Source organism: Nyctereutes procyonoides, unplaced genomic scaffold (genome assembly GCF_905146905.1).
Source record: "Nyctereutes procyonoides isolate TBG_1078 unplaced genomic scaffold, NYPRO_anot_genome, whole genome shotgun sequence".
NCBI lineage: Eukaryota > Metazoa > Chordata > Mammalia > Carnivora > Canidae > Nyctereutes > Nyctereutes procyonoides.
In genome coordinates this window covers 28,784,964-28,812,065 of record NW_026575120.1, presented here as the reverse complement: position 1 = coordinate 28,812,065, position 27,102 = coordinate 28,784,964, and the positions used below count along the sequence as shown (strand labels likewise).

General features: G+C 43.1%; 1 protein-coding gene and 1 non-coding gene across 2 annotated transcripts in view; both read right to left on the bottom strand.

Annotated features, from left to right (window-relative positions):
- CREB3L2 (cAMP responsive element binding protein 3 like 2) overlaps nt 1-27,102 on the bottom strand; it is a 120,198-nt gene that overhangs the window by 20,271 nt on the left and 72,825 nt on the right. Inside the window, exons 3-8 of the mRNA XM_055335151.1 lie at nt 16,205-16,380; nt 14,709-14,796; nt 10,884-11,068; nt 8,567-8,713; nt 7,523-7,581; nt 6,147-6,215 (exon numbers count right to left, since the gene is read on the bottom strand). Of these exons, the coding sequence (XP_055191126.1) occupies nt 6,147-6,215; nt 7,523-7,581; nt 8,567-8,713; nt 10,884-11,068; nt 14,709-14,796; nt 16,205-16,380 (724 nt within the window). The remainder of the gene's footprint in view (nt 1-6,146; nt 6,216-7,522; nt 7,582-8,566; nt 8,714-10,883; nt 11,069-14,708; nt 14,797-16,204; nt 16,381-27,102) is intronic.
- On the bottom strand, nt 21,232-21,338 carry LOC129516233 (U6 spliceosomal RNA). The gene has a single exon (XR_008665715.1). It is a non-coding gene; the product is annotated as a U6 spliceosomal RNA (small nuclear RNA).

Sequence of the window (27,102 nt, the reverse complement as noted above, 5' to 3'; positions counted from 1 at the left end):
TGAGGGTTAGAACAAGGGTGACCAAAAGCTAAAATATCTACCACAAAGTCCTGGGGTGGAGGTGGAGAGGTGCTGGGATACAGGGAATACAATTCAGAGTTCCACACGCTGCATAACAATAGTAAAGAGACTCACCAACCATCTCCAAGACTTTTAAAAACTGAAGTGTCACATATGCAAATAAATGACAGTCGCACTGCGCTAAAATACTAATTTTTGAATGGATCATATTTATTTGTCATCTTTTACTTAAGCTTTGAGGGTTGTTCATGGGGCTTTGGCTTAAATAGGGGGAAAAAAAAAACAAGGATGAATTTTCTCCTCCTTCTTCCTGTGTAATTGCTGTGTCACAAAGGGTTGGTTTTGCAGGGACCAGAGGATACTTCTGAAATATTCTATTATTTCCTTGCCCAGGAACAGGAACAGGAACAAGAGAGCTCTAGAATGTTCTCTGGGGCAGAGGAATGGCTGACTTAACCACAAAATTATATTAAAATGCCCTTCCAGTCTCTCTGGGGAACTTTGTCTAGTACCCAAAGATCCACTGAAGTCTGAAATATGTTCACATAAAAAGAAAGCTTGTACTCTTCACACAACCAGAAGTTACAGATAATGGAGAGATGAAAGTGAATTAAAGCCAGATAAAGTTCTGCAGAGGGGTAAGCTGCATCTTTTGCCAGTACTCTAGTGGCTTCTCTGTGGACGGCAGCAAGCAGGATCGGCAGGTACAGTCGGTCCACAGAGTAAAGGGGAACCTGTGGGAGAGGGTAATAGTATATAGGGCAAATGGGCACAGCCTCAGGGGTCACATGAACAAATGAGGAGAGGCAGAAAAAGGTGAAAGCCCAGGGCACTCAGCTGGAAAGACCTCTACCAGGAACTGTATATAGATTCAAAGAACAAGAAGAGTGGAGTTAGAGATTAGAGCTGAGAGGACCTGATACACCACAGAGGATTTCAGACACACACCAGCCAAGGTTCACAGTCCTGACACATCCCATCAGCTTAGGTCCTCTGGTGGCTTGGTGTACTTTTTGGAGAAGATGGGGTAGAGATCCACACAGGCCCTGGAGAGAGGCCCCGGCGCTTGGGGCAGGGAATTCCAGAATCCCAGGTACCAGGGTAGGGTCTGGTGGAGTCTGAAAGGGGTCCAGTGAGAGCAGCACATGCAAGCATTGCGTTGGGCCTGCTGACTACTCTTCTCTTGGAGAGACATGTGGCCAGAAGGGAGCCAGAGCAGGGTCCCTGGAAACACAGGTCCAAAGCAAGGCCCTCTTCAGCAGGTTTAAGTTAGCCCCAAGCTGGGAAAAGGCAGTGGTCCTCGAGAGAGAAAGGGGCACAGCAAAAGAAAAATTAAGGTTTGGACCAATTTAAAAATTAAGTGGCTAAGGTCTAGTCCCTGTTCTAGCTCTAGATATCTGAATGACCTGAACCTTGCTGGGGCTCAGTTTCCCCTTCTATAAAAGAAAGTGAGTAGAAGGCAAATTAGATGGTCTCTGCTAAGATGCAATTCAAGTCAAAGCTCCCCCGGCTCCACACATCAGGGCGGGAGGAGAGGACCTGCAGCTCACAGCCCTACAGATGCAATAGAGCAAAATACGGAACAAGAGGAGCCAAATGAACTGCCAGCACTCAAAACTGCTGGGCTGGGCAGTGTGTGTGTGTCACCTGCACAGGATTTCTCTGGAATGGGACAAGGGCAGGCCTGTCCAGAGAGCCTGCAGCTTAGAGGGGTGAATGATGAGCACAGAAGAGCCAGCACGATCTTCTAGCAGCCACACACACAACACACACACACACACACACACACACACACACACACACACACGGACCTCGCCCAGACTTTGTAAGTGAAAATGTATTTCCTGATCGAGCGCAGGAAGACAGGCCCCCTGGGAAACTCTCTCTCATCTCACACATTTCTTGATGGCACGCAATTAGTGGATCACCTTAGCAGAGCAAGAGCGAAGGTGCTTTCACACTGCTTGGCTCTGCCCCGAGAGGCTCCCGGGTGAGCCTACAGAAGTGTTAGCAGCATTCTCTCCCATCCTCATCCTCTTGTAGCTTCCTGAGCTCAGATAAAAGGGTCTCTATACCTAGAAACCAACAATAGGCTCTGCTACGTGGCTGCTGCTAAGTCTAGTGTAAACCAAAAGAGTCAGGATTGACTCATAATCTGAGAGCTCATTTTCATCTAGAGAGATGGAAAACTCCCCCGAGGGGCGGGGGGAGTAAAAATAGTCTTCCTTTAATTTGGCCAATGAGGATATATCCACTCACTTTTCCCACCCTGTCATGTCATAGGACACAATGGCTTCCAAAGGGCTCCCACCCCACTCTAGTGACACAGGATCCTGTTCATGTACAGCTGTCCTATGTCTGTCCAGCCTCCTCCAAAGGATAATAAATGCTTATTTTTATTTGCATTTATTCTATGCAGAATTTACTCCCAGGCCATAAGTTTTTGTTTCTTCAGTTTCTCTAAGAAGCATGGCCAGGAACACAAACAGAGGTGTGTGTTCACCAGGCCTAGTCTGTATTTAGTTCAAACACTGTGTCACTTATGCAATGTTATGTGACCCAAGGGATCAAAAGTTTCCCCTTGTGACATGGCCAAACCACCAACACCTTATGACAGGTGCAGGGTGGGAGATTACCAAGTTTACATTAGAGTCACTGCAGTTGGTGCCTTGTCCTCTGAGCAAGGTGAGGCCCTTGAGACGGGGTAGGCGCTGGAGGGAATGCAGACCCCCCTTCCCCGCCTCAATGAGAACAGCACTGCTTTTATTTCTTGATCTCTCAGGCTAAAACATATTAAAAATTGCTTAGAAATTATGACCCCACGAGTCCCCTGATAAGATCATCTGTGGGAAGACTAAGATCAGTCAAGTATCAGCCATCAGCACCACGAAAGAAGGGCTGTCTGCCAGGAGAGGTAAGTTTTGAAGAGGGAACACACACACAGGGTGGGCAAGGGGCAGCAAGGCACCAATATCATGAGGTAGGTTGTTTCTTCAGTGGAGGTTTCACTAGGCTAGATGCTGGAAAAAACTTCCACACGGTCCATGAAGAAGAAAAGAGGAAAATCATCATTGACTCTCTCAGGGAAGAACATGAGATATGCTGACCCCAAGCTCAAATATGCCATATGTTCCCATAACTCATATCCTATAATAACAAATAGTGGGTTGAAATCACCATGGCCATTATTTATAAAGATGAAAATAACTGGCAAAACACAGATTGTTGTTACACAGAATCAGATGTACCTTATGTCAGTGTTCCTCACATGATAGCTCTTCCTTAGAATCTGATAGAAATAAAGATTCTGTAGAAATACACAGGTACAGGAGTGGGCTGAGGTAACCTCCGAAAATGGTTCTCTACTGCTGGACCCAGAAAACCCTACAAAATCATACAAGTCAAGAGGTTCAAATCTTCGTGTTCACTTTAAGAACACACGTCAAACAGCCCAGGCCATCAAGGGTATGCATATCCGAAAAGCCACCACGCATCAGAAAGATGTCACTTTGCAGAAGCAGTGTGTGCCATTCCGTCGCTACAATGGTGGAGTTGGTAGGTGCACAGGCCAAACAGTGGGGCTGGACACAGGTCAGTGGCCCAAGAAGAGTGCTGGATTTTTACCGCACATGCTTAAAAATGCAGAGAGTAATGCTGAACTTAAGGGTTTAGATATAGATTCTCTGGTCATTGAGCACATCCAGGTGAGCAAAGCCCGCAAGATGCGATGTAGAACTTACAGGGCTCATGGCCGGATTAACCCATACATGAGCCACATCGAGATGATTCTTACTGAAAAAGAGCAGATTGTTCCTAAACCAGAAGAGGAGGTTGCACAGAAGAAAATGATATCCCAGAAGAAACTGAAGAAACAAAAACTTATGGCCCGGGAGTAAATTCTGCATAGAATAAATGCAAATAAAAATAAAAACAACAACAAAAAGAAATACACAGATACGGAAATATGTCCAGGGTATTCTGTTAAGCAGAGAAAGTTCCTAACAAAAGAAGATGCATATATGCACAAATACATATGTATAAAATATTACAAAGTATAAACATTTCTGAGTGAAAAGATTGCAATTTTTTTCTTTTTTAACTGTAGTTTCTGATTTTTTTTTCTGCAATGAAAAATATATTACATATGTGGGGTTCTTTTAAGTTAAAAAGTATAGGGGTTCCTGGGTGGCTCATTTGGTTAAGCGCCTGCCTTGGGCTCGGGTCATGACCCCAGGGTCCTGGGATCCAGCCCCATGTATGGCTCCCTGCTCCACAGGAGTTGATTCCCCCCGCCCTCCCTCTGCTTCTACCCCCTCTCTGCTTGTCCTCACTCTCTGTCTCTTAAATAAATCAATAAAATCTTAAAAAAAAAAAAAAAGATACAGCACAGCCTAGAGAGGGGAGGAGAGGCCTTTCTCAAGATGGGGGCAGCAGAACCCTTCTAATGCCAAGCACCCTGCTCCCCAGCACAGCCTGAACTGTACCTCTGCTGCCCCCGTGCGGTTTGGGGAAGACCTGGCACCCAGAGCCTAAGGAGGAAACCTGAACCAGACTCCAAGGTTATCTTGGACAAATTCTTCTCTCCCCTTTCACCACTTCATGGTGCGCATTTGTCCCACTCATGAACATGGGGCATGGGGGCTTCTGCAGCAGCACGTGCCAAGGTGTGCATTCAGGATGCTAACAAGATGGATACAGACTCTGGCAGGGGTTCAGGACCCAGAGATCCACTATGGCAGGAGAGAAGGTGGAGGTAAGACGGGGCCCAGCCTCCGGAGTCGAATATCCACAGGCAACCATGAAACCAGAATCCTAGGGCAGTACTGGAAACTGTCTCCTTTGCCGCAGAGGCTTGAGGTGCGAGCACACGGAGCTGGTAGTTTCACTTATTTCTGCCACCTGTCTGTGGAGCACCTCAGGTGACCGCCCTCGGCCTGCTATTTGAGCATAGACATTCCCAGAAATGCAGAGGGAAGCCCAGTGGGCTTGTCCAGTGTTCCCAACGACGGTAGTTTTAACTTATGAGTAGGAAAGCCTGTTGCCTGGGAATCAAACCGTGAAGATGGGAGCCAAATTGTTATTATCAAATGACAGGATAATAATAATATTATTATTATTATTATTATTATTAATAATATTATTATTAACCTTAATAACTGCAAAATCATTATTAAGCATTAACGCTAAGCCTTAAATGAACAAGTAATATTTTTCTTATCTAAAAATCTATTCTTCTCTACTTGAATTGTCAGCTCTATAACAACTAAGGGCGACAGGATCCCTTGACTAATGAACATTTTAATTTTTACAGTATAAGTAGGCACTGTGTACACACACACACACACACACACATTCTGGATTAAATTCCCCACCCTTTAACCCTGTATCTTAACTCCTTTTTCCTAACTCTATGCCTCAACCTCTCTTGCATGTGATGCAGGATAACGTTCATTATGCTTCTCCTGTTCTAAGGCTGCAGAACCAGATGGCCTGCATGACCTTGGGCAAACCACCTACCATTCTGAGTCTCAGTGATCTCCTCTATAGAATGAGGATATTAATAGGACCTCTTCCTAGGGCTGTTGGAAGGTTAAATGAGTTAATATCTGTGATGTGCTGAAAACAGTACCTGGCAAGAAAGTGCTAGAAGAGCCCATTAACTCACTCTGTCCCATAGTTATTTTTAAAAGTAGCCTTGAAATGTAATTAATTAATTTTTATAAAGAGTAATTTAAAAAACAAACCTGGTTTCTTCTTTTCTTCTCACTAATAGCCACCATTTGTTACCAAAGTTGGGTGACGATGAAGTGGCCAGCCCCTCCCTGCCCACCTCTAAAGTTGAGTGTCATTTTCAGGAGAATCAAACTTATCAGCCTTATTCTCCAAGCTTTCTCCCATCTATTTGAGGAAAAGTAAAGAGAACACACATGCGTGTGTGAGTGTGTGTACAAGGGCATGTGTGTGGATAAGGTAAGTGGATCACAGTTGCCCAGAGCCCCTGGGCACAACTATACTTTCAGTGTGATCTCTTCCACTTCCCTCCCGCTCTGGTCCTGGACCTGCCCCTTCTTGTCCCCACCTTCCATCAGGCAGTTTGAGCAGCATCTCATTCTAGCGACACTCACCTGTTGGTGTTCTCCAGAACCTCTACTTTCTTCCGAAGCTCCAAGTTCTCCGTTGAACAAGACTCCACCCTATAGGGGAGTGAGAAAGAAGAAAATTAGTTGTATTTTGAGCAAATGCCAAGCTGGGAGCTAGAGTGGAGGAAGATGGGGCTCACAGAAGGAGGACTGGGCATCAGCTACTCTAGAGAGGTGAGAGAGAGAGCCTAGCCAGCCTAGGTCAGGAAGAAGGGTAAAAAGACAAAAGAAAAAAAAAAAAAAAGAGATGAGTAACACATGCCTCAGGTACAGAAAATGAATAGGGATGGGACACAATGTAAAGTCCTCCTAGAGTGTTCCAAACTTGATTCCTCTCACCTTACCCTATTGCTCTCAATGCCCATCATTCACCTCCCTCATACTATAGGAGCCTGGATGCTGCCAGTTGGATTCACGCCCAGAAAGACTAACAGGAGACTTGCTTGGGGCAAGAGGGGAAGACAAAAACCCAGCCCCTTAAGACAAGGAATCCAGCTGCAGGAGCGTGCATGCCCGGAAGAGGCAAGAGAGACCATCTTGACCCTGGAAGCCTACAGCAAATAATGGAACAGAGTGGGACCACTTAATGGAAAATTATCAGTATCAAAACTAGGATGCAGAGACACCAATTTTCAATAGCAAAGTCAAGAGCCAGCCAGAATGTTCCAGGATGTTCTGTTCTTCTCTGCAGACCCACAGGAAGATTCATTTCTGGACTCCATTTCCATCTTAAGTGATACTCCTTTGTCAGCTGGAGAACTATATTCTAAGGCCAATATGGAAATTGTATTTCAATCATGTTTTTTTAACAGCCCTCCTGAGATTTTGGGCTATTCAGAAGAACAAAAGGTGCCTTCCAGTGTTTTTGTGGGAAGTCACTAGCCAGTGGCATGAATTATAGTGGCTAGAAAGTAAGTAATGCCAGCCCGACTTTCTGCACTGCCTACGTGCTTTCTCTAGGATGTGAGGGATGTGGCCAAAGGGACTGATTAATCAGCCCCGGTCCTTTCAGCCTAAACAGTGCCTCTCCTCTGAGGAGAGCTCCAGGAATGTGAACGAATGTTAATATTTGCACTTGTTTGAAAGGAGACCTTCAAGGACTTGCTTCCGTTAGAAACGGTGTGGTCCAAATGCCTAAGATTGAGTGTACTTTTTACTTCTGGCCCTATTTATAAAGCTTCCCCCCCCCGCCACCCCCAAAAGCCACTAGGTGGCAGGCAGCACACAGCTGATGAACCAACGGGCTCTGATGGTGGCCAGAATGAACTTCACTGGCTTCTCGGGAAAGCAGATGCTTTGCGCACACCCATTTCCCTATGTCTATCACCCAATAAACACACCCAGTTTCGCAGGAGGCTTACTTTTTCTCCAAGCTGTCCATGTATTCTTTCTTCTTTCTTCTACTCTCCTGGGCAGAAATCTGAGATATAAGGGGAGAAAGAGAGATTAACCTCCTGCTCTGTCAGTATGTCAGTTACGAGTAAATGGAAGAGAGGAGTCTGTTGGCGCAGAAATCACCAGAGCTCCCTCTCATTTTTGTGGCCCCTCTCCATTTACTTAACCTGCTGGCTCATCTGTGAGTCACTTCTTCTGACCTCCCTGGTTTCAACCAGTCTGTGTTGTCACCAGGTCCCATCAAACTGGGTCCCGTGTGGGAAGCATGGCAGGCCTGAGTCAGAACAGAACACGTGGTTCACAAGCCATCTATATGGTCTTAGAAAAATGATTTCAACTCCATGGGGCTCAGTTGGCTCAACTTAACATATAAACGAAGATAGTTGGGCTCGGTCATACATAACCCTCTACTGCTTCTGTACATAGGCCAAGAGTCATAACTGAACTCTTTTTCTTCCTTTCCCTGCCACCTCCCTTCTGGTCTGCCTGTGCCCGAGCCATGCCCTGGGGCCTCACCAGCTCTGCTCTGCACTGTAGGGGCCTAGGGCTAAAGAGACTCCTCAATCCAGGCATAGAACAGTAGACAATAGAATTTTTTTTTTTTAATAAAAAAACCCAGTGAAAAGTTAAACAAGCACCCATACTGCATTTATATTTATTTATAAATTATATACACACCACTAGAAGTAAATAAGGTATATATTATAAAACAGAAACTAAAAAGGCTAAGATTAAAAAAAAAATTAATGGGAGTTCTGATGTTTTCCTCTCAGCCTCAAATGGATCCCCTCAGGCACCAAGGAGTATGCACACCCAGTGTGGGATCCACTGACCCAGAGGATGGGTAAAGGGACCAGAGAAACACAGCGATCAGTGTTCCAGTTCCCTGCTGGGGAGCTCTCCATGGCTCCATGGGACGGGCCAGTGTTGGCCACAGGGAAGGGGGCAGTGGGAGCACACAGCCTGGTCATGGTCTCTGTCCTAGAAGCACCTAGATTTGAAGGAGTCACCTTGTTCTTGATTTTCCTCCGAATTTTCTTCAGAGCCTTCTCCTCTGATTTTGTTAGAGGCAACTTGGTGGGGATGGGATAGCCCTCGGCGATCAGGGTCCTCTTCTCCTCTTCGGTCAGAACCAGTGGGCCTGATCCTTGCAGTTTCTGTGCCAAACAAGGAGCAGTAAAGGGTCAAAGTGGGGCAACTGGGCACACTGAAGAAACTTGCAAACATCTGAGAGAAAATGATGCTCATCTGCTTTGGGTGAGAAACGAGTAGTTGGAAATGGAAGCAAAGATGGAGAACACTCATGTGTTCTCATGTGTTACACCCAAGGATTATCACTCAAGGGAAAGGGTAAAGAAACCTCCACCCCTCAGTTCTCGGAAAGTACACCACTGGCTAACACATCAAAGGTAAAATTACAGGAGTCATTTCCCACATCTCCCAAGATTGCATGGCCTTGGAGTGATGGCGGATTCACTTGGAGCTCTGTTTGTGAAAGAGTTTCCTTGTTCTCCTGAAAACACAACTTTGCAAGATGCTCGCCTCACACCAAGGGTCACTTCTTTCCCCCACTGACAGCTCAGGGGCCAGGGTTCCCAGAAATACACCTGCAGGTACATCCCATGGAGGTCTCTGGCTTGAGGGCAGTCCCGGATTGTTCATCATCAGTGAAGATGAGAACTGTAGCTCCTCCCATTCATCCCATAAAAAAATGATGTGTTTATGTAGTCAAACAAGCTGAGCGCCAACTGTGTATGAGGCCCATGTTAAATGTCCTGAAACACTCAATACAAACTGCCTCTCTCAAGCTATAGCTTGTGATCAAGACTAAGACTGAATTAACACCTTAAAAGCTGAGGGCAATTACGTGCTACGCTGTAATATCAACTCAAGGTGCACTCAAAATCCAGGGAAAGAGACACACGAGTGTGTGTGACAAGCAAAGGCTTAGGGTAGGAGAGGAGAATTGCACTGGGCCTTTTGAAAAGACGGGGATGACTTACATAGAGGAGGGCATTCCACGCAAAAGGCAGTATTCTGAAAAGCACTTAAAGATGCTACTCTGCCTAGAATGTATAAGAAGTTCTTGAAACCGTGAAGAGTCAGGGCACCTAATACAGAGTAGAAGCATTAGGGCTTGATACTAAGAGCCAACTGAGAAACACAACACGCTGTGGAAGTGTGATATTGGGAGGATTTCCTCCATAAATATGTAGACTGGACTGATTGTAGGAGGACGCACAGATAATAAGGATGAAAGCTATTCTAGTTACCAAAGGGGTAAGGAGTTGAGTTAGAGTTAATCCCCTTGTCCTTGGTAATGGTGAAAGAAACAAACATGGTCACAGATCGAGAACTTTGTGAGACTCACTGAATTTAAATTGCCAAAAATATATTAATTGAGAGATGGTTCTTACGGAACTCTCAAACATCTCACCTCATTCAAATTTTCTCTATGTGATATAAATTCAATAAGATTGATTATAATTTTATCATTTTTCAGATTTCACAGAAATCAACGAACACCTCAGAACAGTAAAATGTTAATTATCTGTCCCTATTTTTATCTGGGAATAGGTGCCCTTATATACGTGAGGGATGAATGATGACTCATGCTTTCTAACCTGAGTCTCTAGATTAGGAGTTGGACCACAGACAAAAAAAGTTTAAACTATATTGTTGAGCTTTTGACCTCAAAACATTTAATCTCAAAGTTTAAAGATCATCAAATATTGTTTATTTGAAAAATAAGTTATTTCCTGTTGTAAGCCATAGGACCATCCAAACTGCTGGTAATATTTGTGACATGATTTTGAGGAGGAAGGGAACACAACATTTTCACTATTTGTGCTTCTGGTGATGTCAGAGAAACATAGGAGTAATAACTGGAGGAGGAAAAGGAGGAGAATTGTGTTAGCATGGTAAGATTATAGGCAAGTCTTAAAAAATGTTCTTTAAGGAGAGCCTGGGTGGCTCAAGGGTTAAGTGTCTGCCTTTGGCTCAGGTCATGATCCTGGGGTCCTGGGATGGAGTCCCGCATTAGGCTCCCCGCAGAGAGCCTGCTTCTCCCTCTGCCTATGCCTCTGCCTCTCTCTCTCTCTCTCTCTCTCTCTGTGTCTCTCACGAATAAATAAATAAAAATTTTTTAAAAAGAAAAAAAAAGTTCTTTAAGATGGTTATCACTGGTTTTAGCAATTAAGCCTACAATTGTCTTCCAAGAACAGAAGTCCAGCAGCCTTGAAGAGCACCTATTCCTAGTGAAGCTCCAAGTGACCAGAGGGAAAGGACTGGTGTCCGGAGCTGCAGATGGGGTTCTAGAATACTCACGTGAGGCGCTGTGAGGAGAGGAGAGTTGGACAGGGCAGAGGGGGCCCGTGCCACAGCTCTGGCCGGGCTGTGGGTCTGAGGCAGGCTGAAGGGGTGCAGGCGGGGGTTGGGGCTCAGGCTGCCCTCTGAGTCACTGCTGTGGCTGCTGGGAGGGGTGGGAGGTAAGTGCAGGTGTTCCACCGAGGCTGAGGGAAAGAAAGCGGATGGCATCCATCAGACAGCAACGAAGCAGAACTTGGGGGTGACTCAACAACTGTACATCCACACAGCCCAACTCGGGTCAGCTGAACAAAGAAAGGGATGAGGTTTCTGCGTGTGCAGATATGGAAAGATCTCCAACATTTATTACTCAGGGCGGAGGAGGGGGAGCATCCAAGTGCAGACCAGCGTATAAAGTAGCCTTCCTTTGGTATGAAAAAGGAGAGGAAAAAAAAAAAAAAAGAAAAAAAGAAAAAGGAGAGGAGGAGAATACAGACTCATATTTGATTGTCTCTGCATAAAGAAACACTGGGAAATATATAAGATACTGATAAAATCATGACCTCATGGGAGTTGGTGGGGGGAATTAGAGTAGACGGTGGCAGTGCCAGCACAACTTCTCACTGTGTTCACTTCGTATCATTTATATAGCTTGACTCATAAGCAATGTTCATGTATTAGGTCCTTGAAAAAAAAAATCAGCAGAACCTGGGGCCCACGAGGTTTCCCCATGGCTGCTTTGAGAAAAGCTCATTTGTTTCCAAAGGAATGTGCATGGTAGGGCCTGCGGGCAAGATGCCAGGCATTCTTCCTTCAGAAAATACTAAAGCCATCTGTAGATAGGTAGGTAGGCACTGGAAAAGAAATCTGTGTGTGTGTGTGTGTGTGTGTGTGTGTGTGTGTGTGTGTGTGTGTGTGTTGGGGGCCTTTCTGTTCCACAGTCCCCTAGCATCTGAAAGCCCACCTCTTGCCTCTCCTCGGGGGGGTCCCAGACATGCTGTCTGCTGGAGCGTGTGGGCCTCAGTCGGTGTGACCAATCACACATCTCCAGGGCAGCAGGGATGGGCTCCAGAAGGGAGAATTCACTGAGTTCGACCTTTCTGACAAAAGAGCTCTGCTTTCTCTGGTCTCCGTTCTATTCCCACCAAGCCCGAATGCCTTGAGAGCTGGCCACTGCCACGGAGCCAAGGGGCGTGAACTTTGGGTAAGCCTTTCTCCCCACACCCCTCCGGGGCCCCCAGAACAACAGAGCCCTCAGTGGCACAGCTCAGCCGGAGAAGTGCTTGGGGCCACAGAAAAGTTTTGGCCTCCTCGTCTAACTAGAGACTGAGAGCCTGCCCGAGGTGCTAGGAGTGGGGAGGGCCTTCGGAGGTACCACTGACCTATGAGATACCACCCAGAGCTGCCTTTGGTGGTGACAAGCGGTAACTAGGTGGCTCTCTCTCTCTCTTGAAATACCTGAATATCCAAGGTAACAGGTAATGTGCCTCTCAGCCACCCTTCCTGCCACCCTGCCCACTATTCACAGCAGAGTTCTTCTCTCTTTCTTTTCTCTCTCTCTCTCTAACTATAACCTTCTCTTTCTCTTTTTCTAACATAGTGCCTTGCACTAGATGCTACCCTTTATCTCTGGCAAAGTCTTGCCAGAGAGCTCCCTAGGTTTTTTAGTGTCTCTGGGTACTCTCAAAGCTGAAGAATATTCTAGAATAATCCTGCATCTCCCCACTGCCAACATCCCTGCTGGCAGTCCTGGGGCCTCACATATGTGTCCACCTAGAAAGACTCCTGAGAGTATCAACCAAAGAGTCCAATGACTTAAACGAAGAGGCTGTTGGACCGAGGTGGCTCTAATGCCGTGTGGCCTACGTGAGCAAACCAAAATCTACGTCTCTAGATGCATCAAGGTTACCAAATTGAAGCCTAAGGACAACCAATCACAAAGAGCCAACGAGGCTTTACACCTTGGCCAATCAATTTTTTCCTGACTTCACTTTGGCAAAGTAGAAAAGTCTCTCCCCGAGCTTCCCGTTGGTGGAACACTCCTAACCACATCTGCTTTGGCACTGTCAACGTGACTACATTTTCACTCAAACTCCTAAAACAAAATTTTGATATATCTCCGCTTATCTTTTAACAATGGTGGAAAAAAAAAAATCCAACCCAAGAGCAAAATGTATTAGGGGCTCCCGCTGTCTGCCACACTATGCTGTTCAATTCCGGAGAACCAGCCAAGTGTGCCTAGAGCTTACTCGTCCCGTTCACATAGCACCGTCCAAATTAATCTAATATTTTTCTCCTTTCCAGGTAGAAGGTGCTCCACAAAAAAACAGAAATGGCATGACAGGAAAGGTGAGGGAAACTCGAATCCCCTCTTTCCTACTTATTAAGAGCTACTGACCTGGCTCTCGATGGCTCAGTGTCAGATTTCTAAATATCATTTGAAATGCCAGTTTCAGATTACTTAAAAGGTCTGGGAACAACAAGCTACTTTGCCTAGAAGCTCCACTGCATACAAGGATATTGAATTTCCTCCTCTCTGTTTATCTAGGATAACGAGGAAGGACTGCCCGCCACTTACTTTACTGTGGAAATGTTTCTCCTCCAGTGATCCCAGCATCTGAAGCCACTAGGGGCTTCATTGTTATAGTTGGGACACTATCTGAAGCATATTGCAACATAAACTAAAAGACTAATATGTGTAGCTTTCATGAAAATGAAAGGAATTACTTTAGAACAGTATATAAACTGAAAGACACCAATGGAGAACACTCAGTGGAAAGAAATATTGTCTCTATATATGGATTCTAGTCAACACTGTTCATTTTAAGAATGTCATCATTTCTTACTGATAATAAAGGCAAATACCAACCCTGATTAAATTGTCACAGACAAAACCCTGAATTTGTTTCTAGTGGAATGAAGAAGGTTATGCTTTCATGAGAACTATTCTTTTGTAACACCCATAGATTAAGTATACACAGAAGCCTTTTCTATGACAATCGCACAGACGAATTTCTTATTTGTTGACCACACTAATGAACTGTCCTTCTAACCTTGTCCCAAAGACATAGATGTAAAGGAAAATGATGGCAGGTCCAAAGGCACAGAATTAAAAGCACAAGGCCCCTGCAGGGATGTCTCAGTTAAAAAAAAAGGCAAAGAAAGAAAGAAACTGACACAGAGAAGGAAAAGCGAAAAGTGTGACAACTTTGAATATGACATTACTTTGTTCTAAATGGATGGCAAGACGCCCAGTGAGATGCATGAACTAATTATAAATAATGAAGAGTCTCCTTACAACTACTGTCATCTAAAATTAACATTTAAAAACACTGAACGACCAAATTGTGAATGTACAAAGAGTTTAGACTAGAGTTGCTTCAAACAGGCAAGGCAAAGTGCCTCTGTGCATGTTTGTTTATCTGCCTCTACTGATTACCACCGCAGCACAGGGAACCAGGCTTGATTCACACATTCACACCCAGAAGGGCAGCACTTGCCTTGTGCATCAGCAACCAAGTCATAGCTGACTATGAAGGTTTTGAAAACAAAACAAAACAAAACAAAACAAAACAAAAAAACCACCTCTGCTAGGAGTAAAAGTAAAACAAAAGATCTAGCATAAAAGCCTGAAGCATAGACACATATTTAGAGAAAAGATTTAAGCATATACATATACGGGGAAATTAAAATTTAGCTTTCAAAATGTGTCTTTAGAATCAAGGTTTTAAAGAGCAGACTTCTTGCAGAAAGCGAGCTCTAATCCCGACACTTTCTCCCACATTCGCTTTCTCTGTGCCCTGACATCTGGTCACCTGAAGGAAGGCAGGGAGAGAGTAAACAGACCTTCTCTAGGAGAGAAGTTTAGGAACTGATCCACTTCGTGAGGCTCCAGCTTAATCTTAGGAATAATTGTCTGGCACGAGGAATCAACCTGGAGGAAGAATTTCAAACACAGTTTTTAAAACCCAGTAACAAACCTTTAGGGACACCAGGGGAGTTATTTGTCATCAAACTATGTGTCTTCCTGTCCTGGCAGCTCCACTTCTCTCTGCTGGCAGAGGCAGGCTCCTTCTTTGATGGGGAGGTGGCTTTGTTCTTGACCTTTCTCTCCCTGCCAAACCCAGCACTATAGCTGATAGAACACTCAGGATGCCAAAGCCAAAAAACCAAGACTCATATTTCTGTTGTTTTCATGGTCATATAAGGCCTTTTATCATGAAATAGTCTAGTAAATTTGTAAAGGGACATGGGCCTCCCACTAGTTTGTCCTATAGCAGGAACTAAACAAACCCTCCAGGCTTCCTCGGGACCCACAGCATCTAATAATGAAACTTTCAGTGCAGGAAAGACAAAAGCTCTCTGGCCTATGAGTGGAGCAAGGCTGTGACTGATTTTTCTTGGTTACATACTAAAAAAATCAACTGACCTAACATCTCATGGAACAAGGAGACTAATATACATTCCAGGAGCCCAGTGCCATGAAAAGATCTAGGCAGAGAATGAGAAACGAATTCTAGAGGGCAGCTGCCGAGGTGCTCTGTCCAGAGTCCCCCATCTTTTCCAAGATGGATTGTAAAGAGCACTAAGCACAAGTACACACCAAAGCTTTGGCGACTCCGCTGCTTCTGGGTGACCTCTTCCTGAACAGGTATGGGTAGATATGACACTTTGCTCAGAGGAGACCTGACTTAGCATCAACACAGTCAGTGTTTATATATAATCTCTGGACATTGGAAATGCCGGGAGAGAAGGTGAAATAGGCATGTAGGCATGGAATCAAACAAGGAAGAAATGTCCAATTTTGTATGTTTTTCCATGCATAATACAATAAACGTTGGTTGGTGAGAGATCCCTGAATTGGGTCAGGGCACCTCAACATTGTACTAGGAAAGTAAAACGTCACACGGGAAACAACAATTCCATCAGCCCCAGCATGCAAGCCAAGGATCGCATCATCAGTTACTTCCTCTCTTTCCACTGGTCTAAAAGGCAATCCCATGGAGAGTTTGGCATTTTTTAACTGTGGATATCCATCTATTTTTCATAATTTTGTAACAGCAATCATTGGAAAAATAAAATAATCAAAAAATAAAAAATAAAAAAAAATAAAATCAGACTTGCTACCAATTTTCTGAACATAAACTTCCTATAAAGGAAGTAGTATAATCAATGCTGATCCCAGATCAACATATCCTTACTATACACCTACATACATAGGCAATTATATGTCCTGAAACACATATAGGCACTAGCTCCTTAATAGGTTAAATGCCGTATTTGAGAATGAGAATCCATGTCTTTTGAGCCAATGTGTGTGTATAGAAGAAAAGAGAGCGTACCCCAGGATTCATTTCCAGAGGGGGTTCCTCCTTTTCACAAGGGGTGGAGATGGCTGTGATGGTCAGAGTGACAGAGGGAACAAGTCCTGGGGGCGGCTCCTCTGTAATCGGCTCTGTCTTGATGGTTGTTGATGGAAAGTCTGTAGACAGGTACCATTTCTCACTTTCCACTTCATCTATGGGAAAAAGACAAGCAGACGTATGAATCTGTTCACAGTATCGGACAGAAGTAAAACAAATGACCACTGATCTTGCTCCTCAAAAAATAGCTCCAACAATAAGCTACTGAGAGTAGAATAAGAGGAAATAAAGTAAGCATGTGAGAGAGGAGATAAATGGATAAAGAAATGAATGGTGAAGTAAGAATCTATACTTGTGTTCGCTTGAGTGTAAGTAAGTATGCCTACGGAAACCTCGAGAATACACATAAAAGAAAGAAACCTGCCTTTCCTGGTCAGAGTAGGAAGGAGACTAGGTGGATGGGAACAGGACAGGAAGGAGAATCTCAACGTGTGATGTTTTACACTTTTCGGTTTTCAAACCAAGTGACTGGGTTATCTATTTAAAAATAAATAAGTACATTTTTAAAAAAGATTTCTTTATTTACTTGAGAGAGTGAGAGAGTGGGGGGAGGGGAGAGGCAGAGGGAGAAGGAAAGAGAATCTCAAGCAGACTCCCCGCTAAGCATGGAGCCCTACACAGGCCTGGATCTTACAAGCCTGAGATCATGATCCGAGCCAAAATCAAGAGTCAGATGCTTAATCAACTGAGCCACCCAGGTGCCCCAATAAGTACATTTAAAATTAAGAAACAGGGGCGCCTGGGTGGCTCAGTGGTTGAGCATCTGCCTTTGGCTCAGGACGTAATCCCAGGGTCTTGGGATTGAGTCCTGCATCTGGCTCCCTGTGGGGAGCCTGCTTCACCCTCTATGTCTCTGCCTTTCTCTGTGTCTCTCATGAACAAATACCTAAAATCTTTATTTATAAATAAATCTAAAAATAAATATATAAACTAATTAATTAATTAAAAAATTAAGAAACAAATGGTGTGTAACCAGAGTCTCAGGAGAGAGGACGGGGGACCATGGTTAGGTGGGCGCTACTCTTCTGTCAGTGGACAGTTATTTGTTCTCTTTCTTTTTTCATCTCAGTCCCTGTTTTTGTACTCTGGCTTCCCTACAACCCCACTTATGCCTTAAGCCTGACCTAGACTTCCAGAACTTGACCGAGCCCTCTGCAAAACTTCAGTTTGTAACAAACATCAGCCTTTGCTGAAATGGACCAAAGGTCTAGAGAAAACGGCTGGATCTTGGCAAGTGTGGATCTTGGCTCACTACTGGTTTTCATGATTATTACTGGGGGTTGTGACAAAGGAATAACAGACAGACGAACCTCTACATTCTTCTAGAAGCTTACGTCCACCTGTTTCTTGCCAAACTACTTCAGAGCTACTAGCAGAACACAGACCTGAAAAGGAGGGAGATGGGGAGGATAGGAAAAGACCAGGAGATTGCAAACAGGTGCAGAACAAGAAAACAGAGATTCCCAAAGTCAGCATTCCTTACCTGAAGCCATGTTTACTGGTGAGACTAAAATAAAGCAAAGATATGTTCCTTGCTTTATGAAAATGTTTAAACACACGTGCACACCCCGCATGCTTAGGGAACCCTGTGTACAGAAGAGCAAAGTTGTTCCCATTAGGAAATGATTTTACCCTCAAGAATTGGACTCAAGCTTTCTTAAGAAAAGGTACATGAAGATCGTTTAGAACTGTTAGAGGCGGGGAAAGAGCAGGCACAGAAGCTAAAAACTAAATTTCACAATAATTAAAGTTGTGTTTCCTAAACAACTTCCTCAAAACCCAAGAAAACGTTAGATTCGCATTTACAAAGGAAAATGATTCCCCCTTTCCCAAATCCAGTTTATAATTGACTTGATTAATTATCCCAGCCCTGAGTTCTTTCCTAAGGCAAAGTAAAGATGGGCAAGACTTCTGTGGGTTGAAGATGTTTTGCTTTTGGAACTGGTTCTATAAAGCTGCTGAGTGCAATGGTGTGATGGGAGAATTTCCATCATTCATGGGGTGCACACCACATCCTGGCCGAGGGGGAAGGGTAGGAAACAAAGGGCCTTTTGATGGCGGCCAGGGGAGAGAGACCACACTGTACTTGACACCGAATTCTGCTGGCCAGATGGGCGCCTGGCTCAACTTAGGGAAGCAAATGGTTGAAGAGCCAATAGACGAGTCTAATACCTCTCTCAAAATAAGCTTAAGAACTAGAAAATTCTATCACCAGCAAGGAAGACACACTCAGGACAGATCTGAGGAGGAGCTGGAGAGATAGAGTACACAGATCACATTTTCTCTGTTCAGCAATGACATATGGATGCCTTTGCTTTGTGAAGGCAACACCTGCAGCCTGTCCACACTGCAGGGTATTTATCCCTGCCAGAGGCTGGAAGTGAGATAGTAAGATGCAATACTGCCTCAGTGTATTTAAAAATCAACAGTAAGGAGGCATTGCTGAGAAAAGGTCCCACCAGGAAGTCGTGAGATAAGGCCAGATCCCCTGGCCATGCACTTATGACTACTTTAATGAAGCTTAATTCTTGGGGGGAGGGGGAGCGGGGGGGTGCGCAAAAATAAAAACACAAAGCAATACAAAACTATAAGACAAAATGAAGACAGGTAATGCAATCAGTTCTTCCAGTGTAGCTAAGCCAACCTCAAATATAGGTCAAGATAGTTGATATTTTTTTTCTTAAAGATTTCATTTATTTATTCATGACACAGAGAGAGAGAGGCAGAGACATAGGCAGAGAGAGAAGCAGGCTCCAAGCAGGAAGCACGATGTGGGATTCGATCCCTGGACCCCAGGATTACGCCCTGAGCCGAAGTCAGACACTCAACCACTGAGATACCCAGGTGTCCTGATAGTTGATATTCTAAATGCTCAGTGTCCTATAAGCCTATTTTAACATCATATATATATGTATATATATATGATTATGTATACATACATATAAAATTATGTGTATATATACATACACATTTATATTTATACTAGATATAATTTATATGATCATATATATACTATATATGTGTGTGTATATATATAATCATTACTGTGTCAGGAATGGAGACTGAAGGACAAACAATGATACTTGAATTCTGAAGCAAAACCTCCTCTCTCAAAGACGACTGAACTCTTCCAAGTGAGAAGCCCAAGGAAGTTGCCTGTCTTCCCATGAACTTTGTTGAGGACAAAATACCAGCATTGCCTTTATGCTTCCACTTCAATAAAGTGACTTATTACTCCAACTTAAAGATGATTTTGTTTAAAGATTTTATTTATTTACTCATGAGATACACAGAGAGAGGGAGAGAGAGGCAGAGACACAGGCAGAGGGAGAAGGAGGCTCCATGCTGGGAGCCTGATGTGGGACTCGATCCTGGGTCTCCAGGATCACGCCCTGGGCTGAAGGCAGATGCTAAACCGCTGAGCCACCCAAGGATCCCTATGATTTTGTGTGTGGGTGTCTGTGTGTGTTTAGAACACAAAGTTTGCTTTAAATATTTTTTTAAGTGAAGGGATACCAACCATACTCCTACTCAATTAAGAGAAACACTTTTACAATCCTGAGGTCTTTTATTCTCTTTACAGTTACCATGCCATGAATTCATAGGGAATGGGTTTCAGCAGTTCAGGCTCCTTTCCACTGGTTCTCACAAAGTGTGCTTCTCTGGTGGGGACCCAAGTACCTTGCTTCAGTTGGACCCAAGTACCTTTCTCTTTGGCTTCCTTCTTTTTCTGATCATTTTCTTTCACACACTTCAGGAAGCTATCTCAGCTCTTTGAGTGTTTAATATGCTCAATGTGGACATTAATTCTCTTGGCAAGAATCTTGCCCTTAACTTGTTTGTTTACAACAATGCCAACAGCATGGTGAATAACATTTAGACTCTTCCAGTTTTGCCATGGTAACATTTGTGGGGCATTCCTTTTTGAATAGTGCCCATTCCCTTGATGTCCACAATATCACCTTTCTTATAGACTCGCATGTATGTGGCCAAAGGAACACCTCCATGTTTTCTAAAAGGCCTAGAGAACATATAGCAGGTACCTCTCCTCTTTCCCTTTGTGTTGGTCCTTTTGGCAAATTACTGAAAGATGGTGGTTCCGGCCGAAAGGTCCCCATGGTTTTTGAATTGGAAAGAGGTTTAAGGTCATCAAGCTCAAATACATCAATTTTATTATGAGGAAATTGACATGCAGGTCCAGATCACACAGTGAACAAGCGGCAGATCCATATCTCTGCACTCCTGACCAGTAGTCTTTCCATTAAAAAAACAACTAAAAATGTAAATAAATATTTGTGCACAGATATGCTTACCGTACCATTATTTATAATCACAAAACACTGAAAATAACCAAAACGGTAAAGAACAAAGGCCAGTTGAATGAACTATGATGCATCTACACATGGAACATTTATGTATACAGTAATAGTATATATGCAAAGTCTTTTTAATAACACGTCAAAGAAAGATTTATTGTAGAATATTTTTAAAATCTGGATATAAATTTATATACTATTAATGAAGAAAGTGACAGAAAAAAAAGACGGAAAGTATGTCAAAATAGTAAAAATGGGATCCCTGGGTGGCTCAGTGGTTTAGCGCTTGCCTTTGGGCCTGGGCATAGTCCTGGAATCCCGGGATCGAGTCCCGCATCAGGCTCCTGGCATGGAGCCTGCTTCTCCCTCTGCCTGTGTCTCTGCCTCTCTCTCTCCCCGCACCCCCCCCATCATGAATATATAAATAAAATTTTTTTTAAAAAAATAGTAAAAATAACTCTGGAGAAGAATTCAGAATATGAATGACTTTTTTTTTTCTTTAGATTTTATACTATTTTAAAATTTCCTGTACTGGGAATACACTGTCCCTGGATAATCACACATGGTCATGGCCTGCTTCTACCTGCTGTATTTTACAATGCCTTATGATGGTAATTATTATTATTTTTTTTAAATATGGAACGCTTCACGAATTTGCGTGTCATCCTTGCGCAGGGGCCATGCTAATCTTCTCTGTATCGTTCCAATTTTAGTATATGTGCTGCCGAAGCGAGCACTATGATGGTAATTATTAAACAGAAGCCCCGGTTGCTCAAGGGGGTCCCTTTAGAGTCCCTTGACTCAAGAAAAGTCAATGAGTACTTTCATATTTGTTCTAAATTGCATAATTGGCTTCAGGTCCATACTCATCTCTCTATCATGTCCATTGCCATGCCATTTCTCAGTGCCCTCCCGCTGTGGACTAATCCTCACCTTCGATTAGCCACATGACTTGCTTTGGCCAAAAGGATATTAGCTTCCTAACCCAGGTAGTGTCTTAAAATGTACTTGTACAACTGGACTTACACAACTTATAATTTTGCTATCCTAATTAAAAGGATGTGCCAGGACAATCCAGTGACCCCAGGAAAAGGAAGGCAGCCATGTAAAACAGATTTTGTCCCCCAGTGAGCCTGACCAAGATCAGCCAACTCCCATCCTTAAACATGTGAGTAAATCTGGTTGAAACTAGGAAAATCACTCAACTGGGGTATCTAGAGTAGCCAAGCTCTGGCAAGGCAGAGACATATGAACTGTAAGAGCAAATGATTATTGTTAAAGCTAAAGAGTTTTGGGGTGATTTGTGACATAGCAATATAGCTATATTATACAATATAGCTGAACGTATATACAGGATATTAAATCCATTACATCAGAACCCACTGCAACAAAATAGCTGTACCTATTTGCCATAATTCCTCTAAACTATCATTTGTGAACCATACCAATAAATCTGTAGATCAACTGATTAGATCTACCAGTTACATCATAAAAGAAATGACATGATATGAACAAAGTCAGCCAATACAAAGTTTGGTGAAAATAACATTCCAGTGGCAGTTGACAGTAGAGTTTTCATCCTAAAAACTAAAGTGTTGACTTGTTCTCTCTCTCTCACTGGAAATAAATATCAAATCAGAGAAAACAAAAGGACATATGTAACCTATGAGGCAGGGAATTAGCAAAGGGCAGAGCTAAAGGGAGTAGTAGAACATATATCACAATTTTCCACATAGACTTATTTTTGTAGTTTTATTTTATTAGAAAAAGATCAGTAACGCCACCCGGGCTCAGAGCTGAATTATCCTCAGATGTTTGAATAAAAACAAGAATCAGTACACTCTACACCCTCTAATTTCTAAAACCCGAAGCTCAGATATGGAGGGGGGAAAAAACACTTTTTTTCCTAAATTATGCTTACACGCCTTTTAGGTTTCATTTCAGAAGGAAAACATCACCAAATAGGGTCAGTAGTACATACCGCCAGGCATAAGAACAACCCCCATATCGTCTGATTTTATTTATAAACAGCTTCCTGTCAAAGGTCAAACTCAACTGGCACATTTCCTCAGCATCCCCGTTTAGCTATCAGCAAGGAAATAAAAACAAGCCAGTGTCTCCTAGTGGTGAGCAAGTCCTTCCCCTCCAAGGACAAAATGGAGCTGCTGTGAGAAATGGGGCTAGACTCTAAATAAGATGACTCACACCGCAGGGTGCACGGGAAGGCTAGGAAAGACAAAATTGAAGCCAACGTGGAAGCAACACCACAGTGCACATCCTCAATCACTTCCATATGCAATGCATAAATAACTTCATCGAATAGATCCTGATTCCTTGGGAAGGAGGGGAGGAGATTAAACTCTAAATTAGCAGGAGCCAGGATCTTTGCAAATATGTTACACACATACTTATATATGTATGTGCACATATGTATATAGTGCGTGTGAGTATGTATTCTTAAAAAGAGAAATCACATGGGGCAAATACCACTTCTATGATACATACACCCGTATATATCCATTTGCTATTTATACAACAGGACTAACGTGAAAAGGAAATTTTTGTAAAGTATGCCTCATCTAAATCCCTCAGCATTTGATAACTATGTTTGCTCTTTGAAATTTTTCAAAGGAGTTGGCAAATCGGGACTGAGTTTTGCTGCAAACAGCTCTTAAAGGAAGAAATGCTACTAAAGCTGGGTTCTGGAGCCTTGGGAGAAGGGCAAGGACTCAGCTGAATGTGTCAAAATCCTATTAAACTAGAGCCCACCACATGTTGGAATGGAAGTTAGAGGCCAGTCTGTCCATGGTCCCCTCCCCGAGAGCCTTCACCCTGAAGTAACCTTCGGTCATGAGTGATATGATGAAGTGTGGAAAACAGTAAAAATAGCAAATGCTCCACTGTGAGTGTTTACTATGCGCCAAGTATTGTTCTAAGAGGTTTACATATATATATTTTTTTTTTAATTTTCTAGGTAATTTGGTGGGGACAGGTGATTTGGGGACCCTGCTCTTCCGCCATCTTGCCCCTCCCCCCGAGGTTTACATATATTAACCGAATCCTAAGAGTAGCTTTGTAAGGCAGGCAGGCACTACTGCTACCGACATTTTCTAGACAAGGAATCTAAGAGACTAAATAACTCATCCCAAGTTACCCAGCTGGTGTGGGGCAGATCTGGGATTCACAGCTGGTTCTCTTTGCCACTTCAGTATACCGTTTTTCAACAGACCAATGATTAAATAGGTCTCTAGCCAAAAGTGATTTTATTCAGTTCATGTGTTTTAAGACCATAATTAGCCCCTACAAAAGGTGCAATATTGGTTCTTGCTGTCGTCTCAGCTTGGTTTATATAGAATTCGAATCCAATGCTCCCGAAGATCTGCAGATTAAGATCAGTGAATAATAGCTAAAATGTTTTGAGTGTTCGCTACATGCCAGGCACGTTCACTACTGTTCTCAATGTTTTTGTAGATCAGATGGACCTCTGTGATCAGCACAATTTCTCTCAGATGCCTCCCTGACTCCATGTCCTTTCGGTGCCTGTATGGAGAACCTCTTTCCCTTACTCTGGTCATTCCTACTGTGGCCAGCTGGTGCGTTATAAATTTAATTCTGCAGTAATCTGCTTAAAGACAATAATATTTATTTAGTGCTTACTAATTGCCTTGCCCTGTTGTGAATATTTAATACACATTAATTCATGTAATCCCTACCACAGCAGTATGACGTAGGTACTATATCATTATTTTCATTTTAAAGATCAGGTAAGTTAGCAATTTGCCTAAACTCACCCTATTAGTAAGTGGCAGGGTCCAGGGTCAAATCTGAACAATCTGACTCTAGAGATTAGCAAGTGTTCTGCACTCAGCCTCTCAGGTCCTCCTGTAGGATACCATGTTTAGAGTATGAATTAAATACCTATAGAATAAATGGTTGACTTCGAAAGATTTATTTAATACACACAAAAAAATCTCTCCTGTATACTTCTTTTCCTTAAGCAAAGTTATGTCTCTCATGCATGAATATCCAAAGTAACTTCAATTGCCAGATAGATGTGCACATTGTTTTCTTCTGCTATTCTAACATTGTAATGGTTGGGCAGACAAAGAAGTCATTCATTCTTTTTTTTTTTTTAAGATTTTTTTTTTAAAGGGGAAGCATCATTATTCTTTTTGCCTATTATAAAAAGAAAGTAAAGGTGATACCAAGAAAGGAGGTGAATAGCAAAAGAGCATCTATCATAAACCCAGGCATCTGACTCAGAGAGGACAAATGCTCCTCTGCTTGTCCAAGCCACCTCTGTGGCTCCAGCCCACCCACGTCAGAGGATGTGGTTCTATCCTTGCAGATGACTTAGGAACTATCTACCTTTCCTACCCCTGCCTTTCCTACCTTTTCCACCCCCCTTCTATAATGGCTCTGACCAACTGATGTTCTTGTCACCAGCTCAAATGAAATGTGATGAAGGTTCAGCTGTTTATTGTCTCTCTGTGACTTTCTGTCCAGTCTCACCTCCTTGGAACATCTCAACATCACGATGTCTTCAACATGTCACACTGCAAACTCAAGTCACCTATGACTCATCTCTACCTTTTACTCCGCATACTGGATCATGGGCTATTCGTGCTACGTGTTCCATCTAATTATTTCAAAACCCATTATTTCTTTGCCATGCATGCTACACACCCTCCCTTTCCTCCCTGTATTACTGATCTATGTCCAGACACACCTTCCGTGCCCTGGCATCATCAGCCATGCAACATTATTTTCTTCTAGTCTTCCCCAAAACACCATCGTATTTTCCTAAAAATCTGTTTCCCCAAAAGCCGTGAGTCTTGGCTCCTGCCAGGCTTTTCATTTACCAGCAGCATTGCTCATCTTTAGCTCACAGACTATAGTTTTCAGTCCAACCTGTGACAATAGCTCCATAAATTTAGGGTCTCCATACCAAGCCAGCCTACCCAGCCATCCCTTACCCTTGTTACTGCTAAAAGCCCAACTGGCTTAATCAGAAGGAAGATGATTATTATTTACGTCCCTGGTCCCACCCTCTCTAGAACCTGGAACAGCCATAGTTACAATCCCTTATTTCACCCAAAATAAAATTACTTTGGCTTGTGCATCATAGAAATATTATATCAGATCACTTCGGTACTTGTATATTTTATGCTGGGTCTGTTGGTATTTTACATATGTTCTAATTTTGTTCCTACGTCATCTGCAAGGATAGTGGCCATGTCTAGTTCTCTCTGAACAGACTTAACTCCAGTACGAAGTTTCTTCTTTAGGAAGAAGACTGAAATTGAAGAACAAAGCAAATGAATACCTAGTGTCCCAATTTAATTACAAAGGAACATGACTAAAATAGAGTAATTCATGAAGATACCTACCATGTGGTAAGGCACAAGACTTGGACATCCAAATATAAGCTTTTGTCCCCCTAAATCAGAGTATAAAAATATCCACAGACATTTTACTTGAATGTTTCTGCTTATCTCTTTATAACCTTCTCTTTCTCTCTCTTCCTCTCTGTTTTTGTAGACAGAAAACCCTGCTTGGCATATGGTTAACCGCCTTAATCATGGGGAGAAATCAATGAACTGGATGCAGGATGTCTTTCTGGTGGTTTGGAAGGCCAAGCCCACATTCTAAGGGCTGGCTCTTGTGGATGCTGAGCCCGCATGAAATTCTGTAGCTCTAGTGTTTCACAGAAGTCTATAGTCAAATTCAGTCCTGAAGATAGATGACTCCTATGTAATCTTAGATCAGATTTTCTCAACCTCTTTTTTTGGAGGGGAGAGGGTGTTGCAGGCTCTTCTGAGGATCTAAAAAAAGGTATAAATGTTCTCAGCAGAAAAATCGACAAATGTAGATAGCCCAAAATGTTATATACAATTTTAGGGGTCTACAATCCACCTGGCTCCATTATAAGTTAATAGGATAAGAGCACCTACATATACCCTATATATCTGGCGTGGGGTTCAAGGAGGGGGGGAAGGGGAGAAAAGAGAGTTAGCAGGGAGAGAACAAGGAAGGAGAAGATTAAGGAAGAATTAGAAGATGGAAGAGGAGAGGTTTTTAAAAGGGAAGAAACAGGGACAAAAAGAAAGAGAAAAATCCTAATAAACTAGGACAGGGTCTATTCAAACTGTTTATCACTTTCTTTTAGGCTTAGGAGCAACTACAGAAGAACTCCACTTAATCTGAGTAAAATTGGACAAAGAGGGATGGGTGGCGCAGCAGTTTAGCGCCTGCCTTTGGCCCAGGGCGCGATCCTGGAGACCCGGGATCGAATCCCACGTCGGGCTCCCGGTGCATGGAGCCTGCTTCTCCCTCTGCCTGTGTCTCTGTCTCTCTCTCTCTCTGTGTGTGTGTGTGTGACTATCATAAATAAATAAAAATTAAAAAAATTAAAAAAAATTGGACAAACAGATCTGAATTACTGGCTTTTCCAGGTATAATGAAATAATTAACTCACTATCCATCACTAGAAACTGGGAC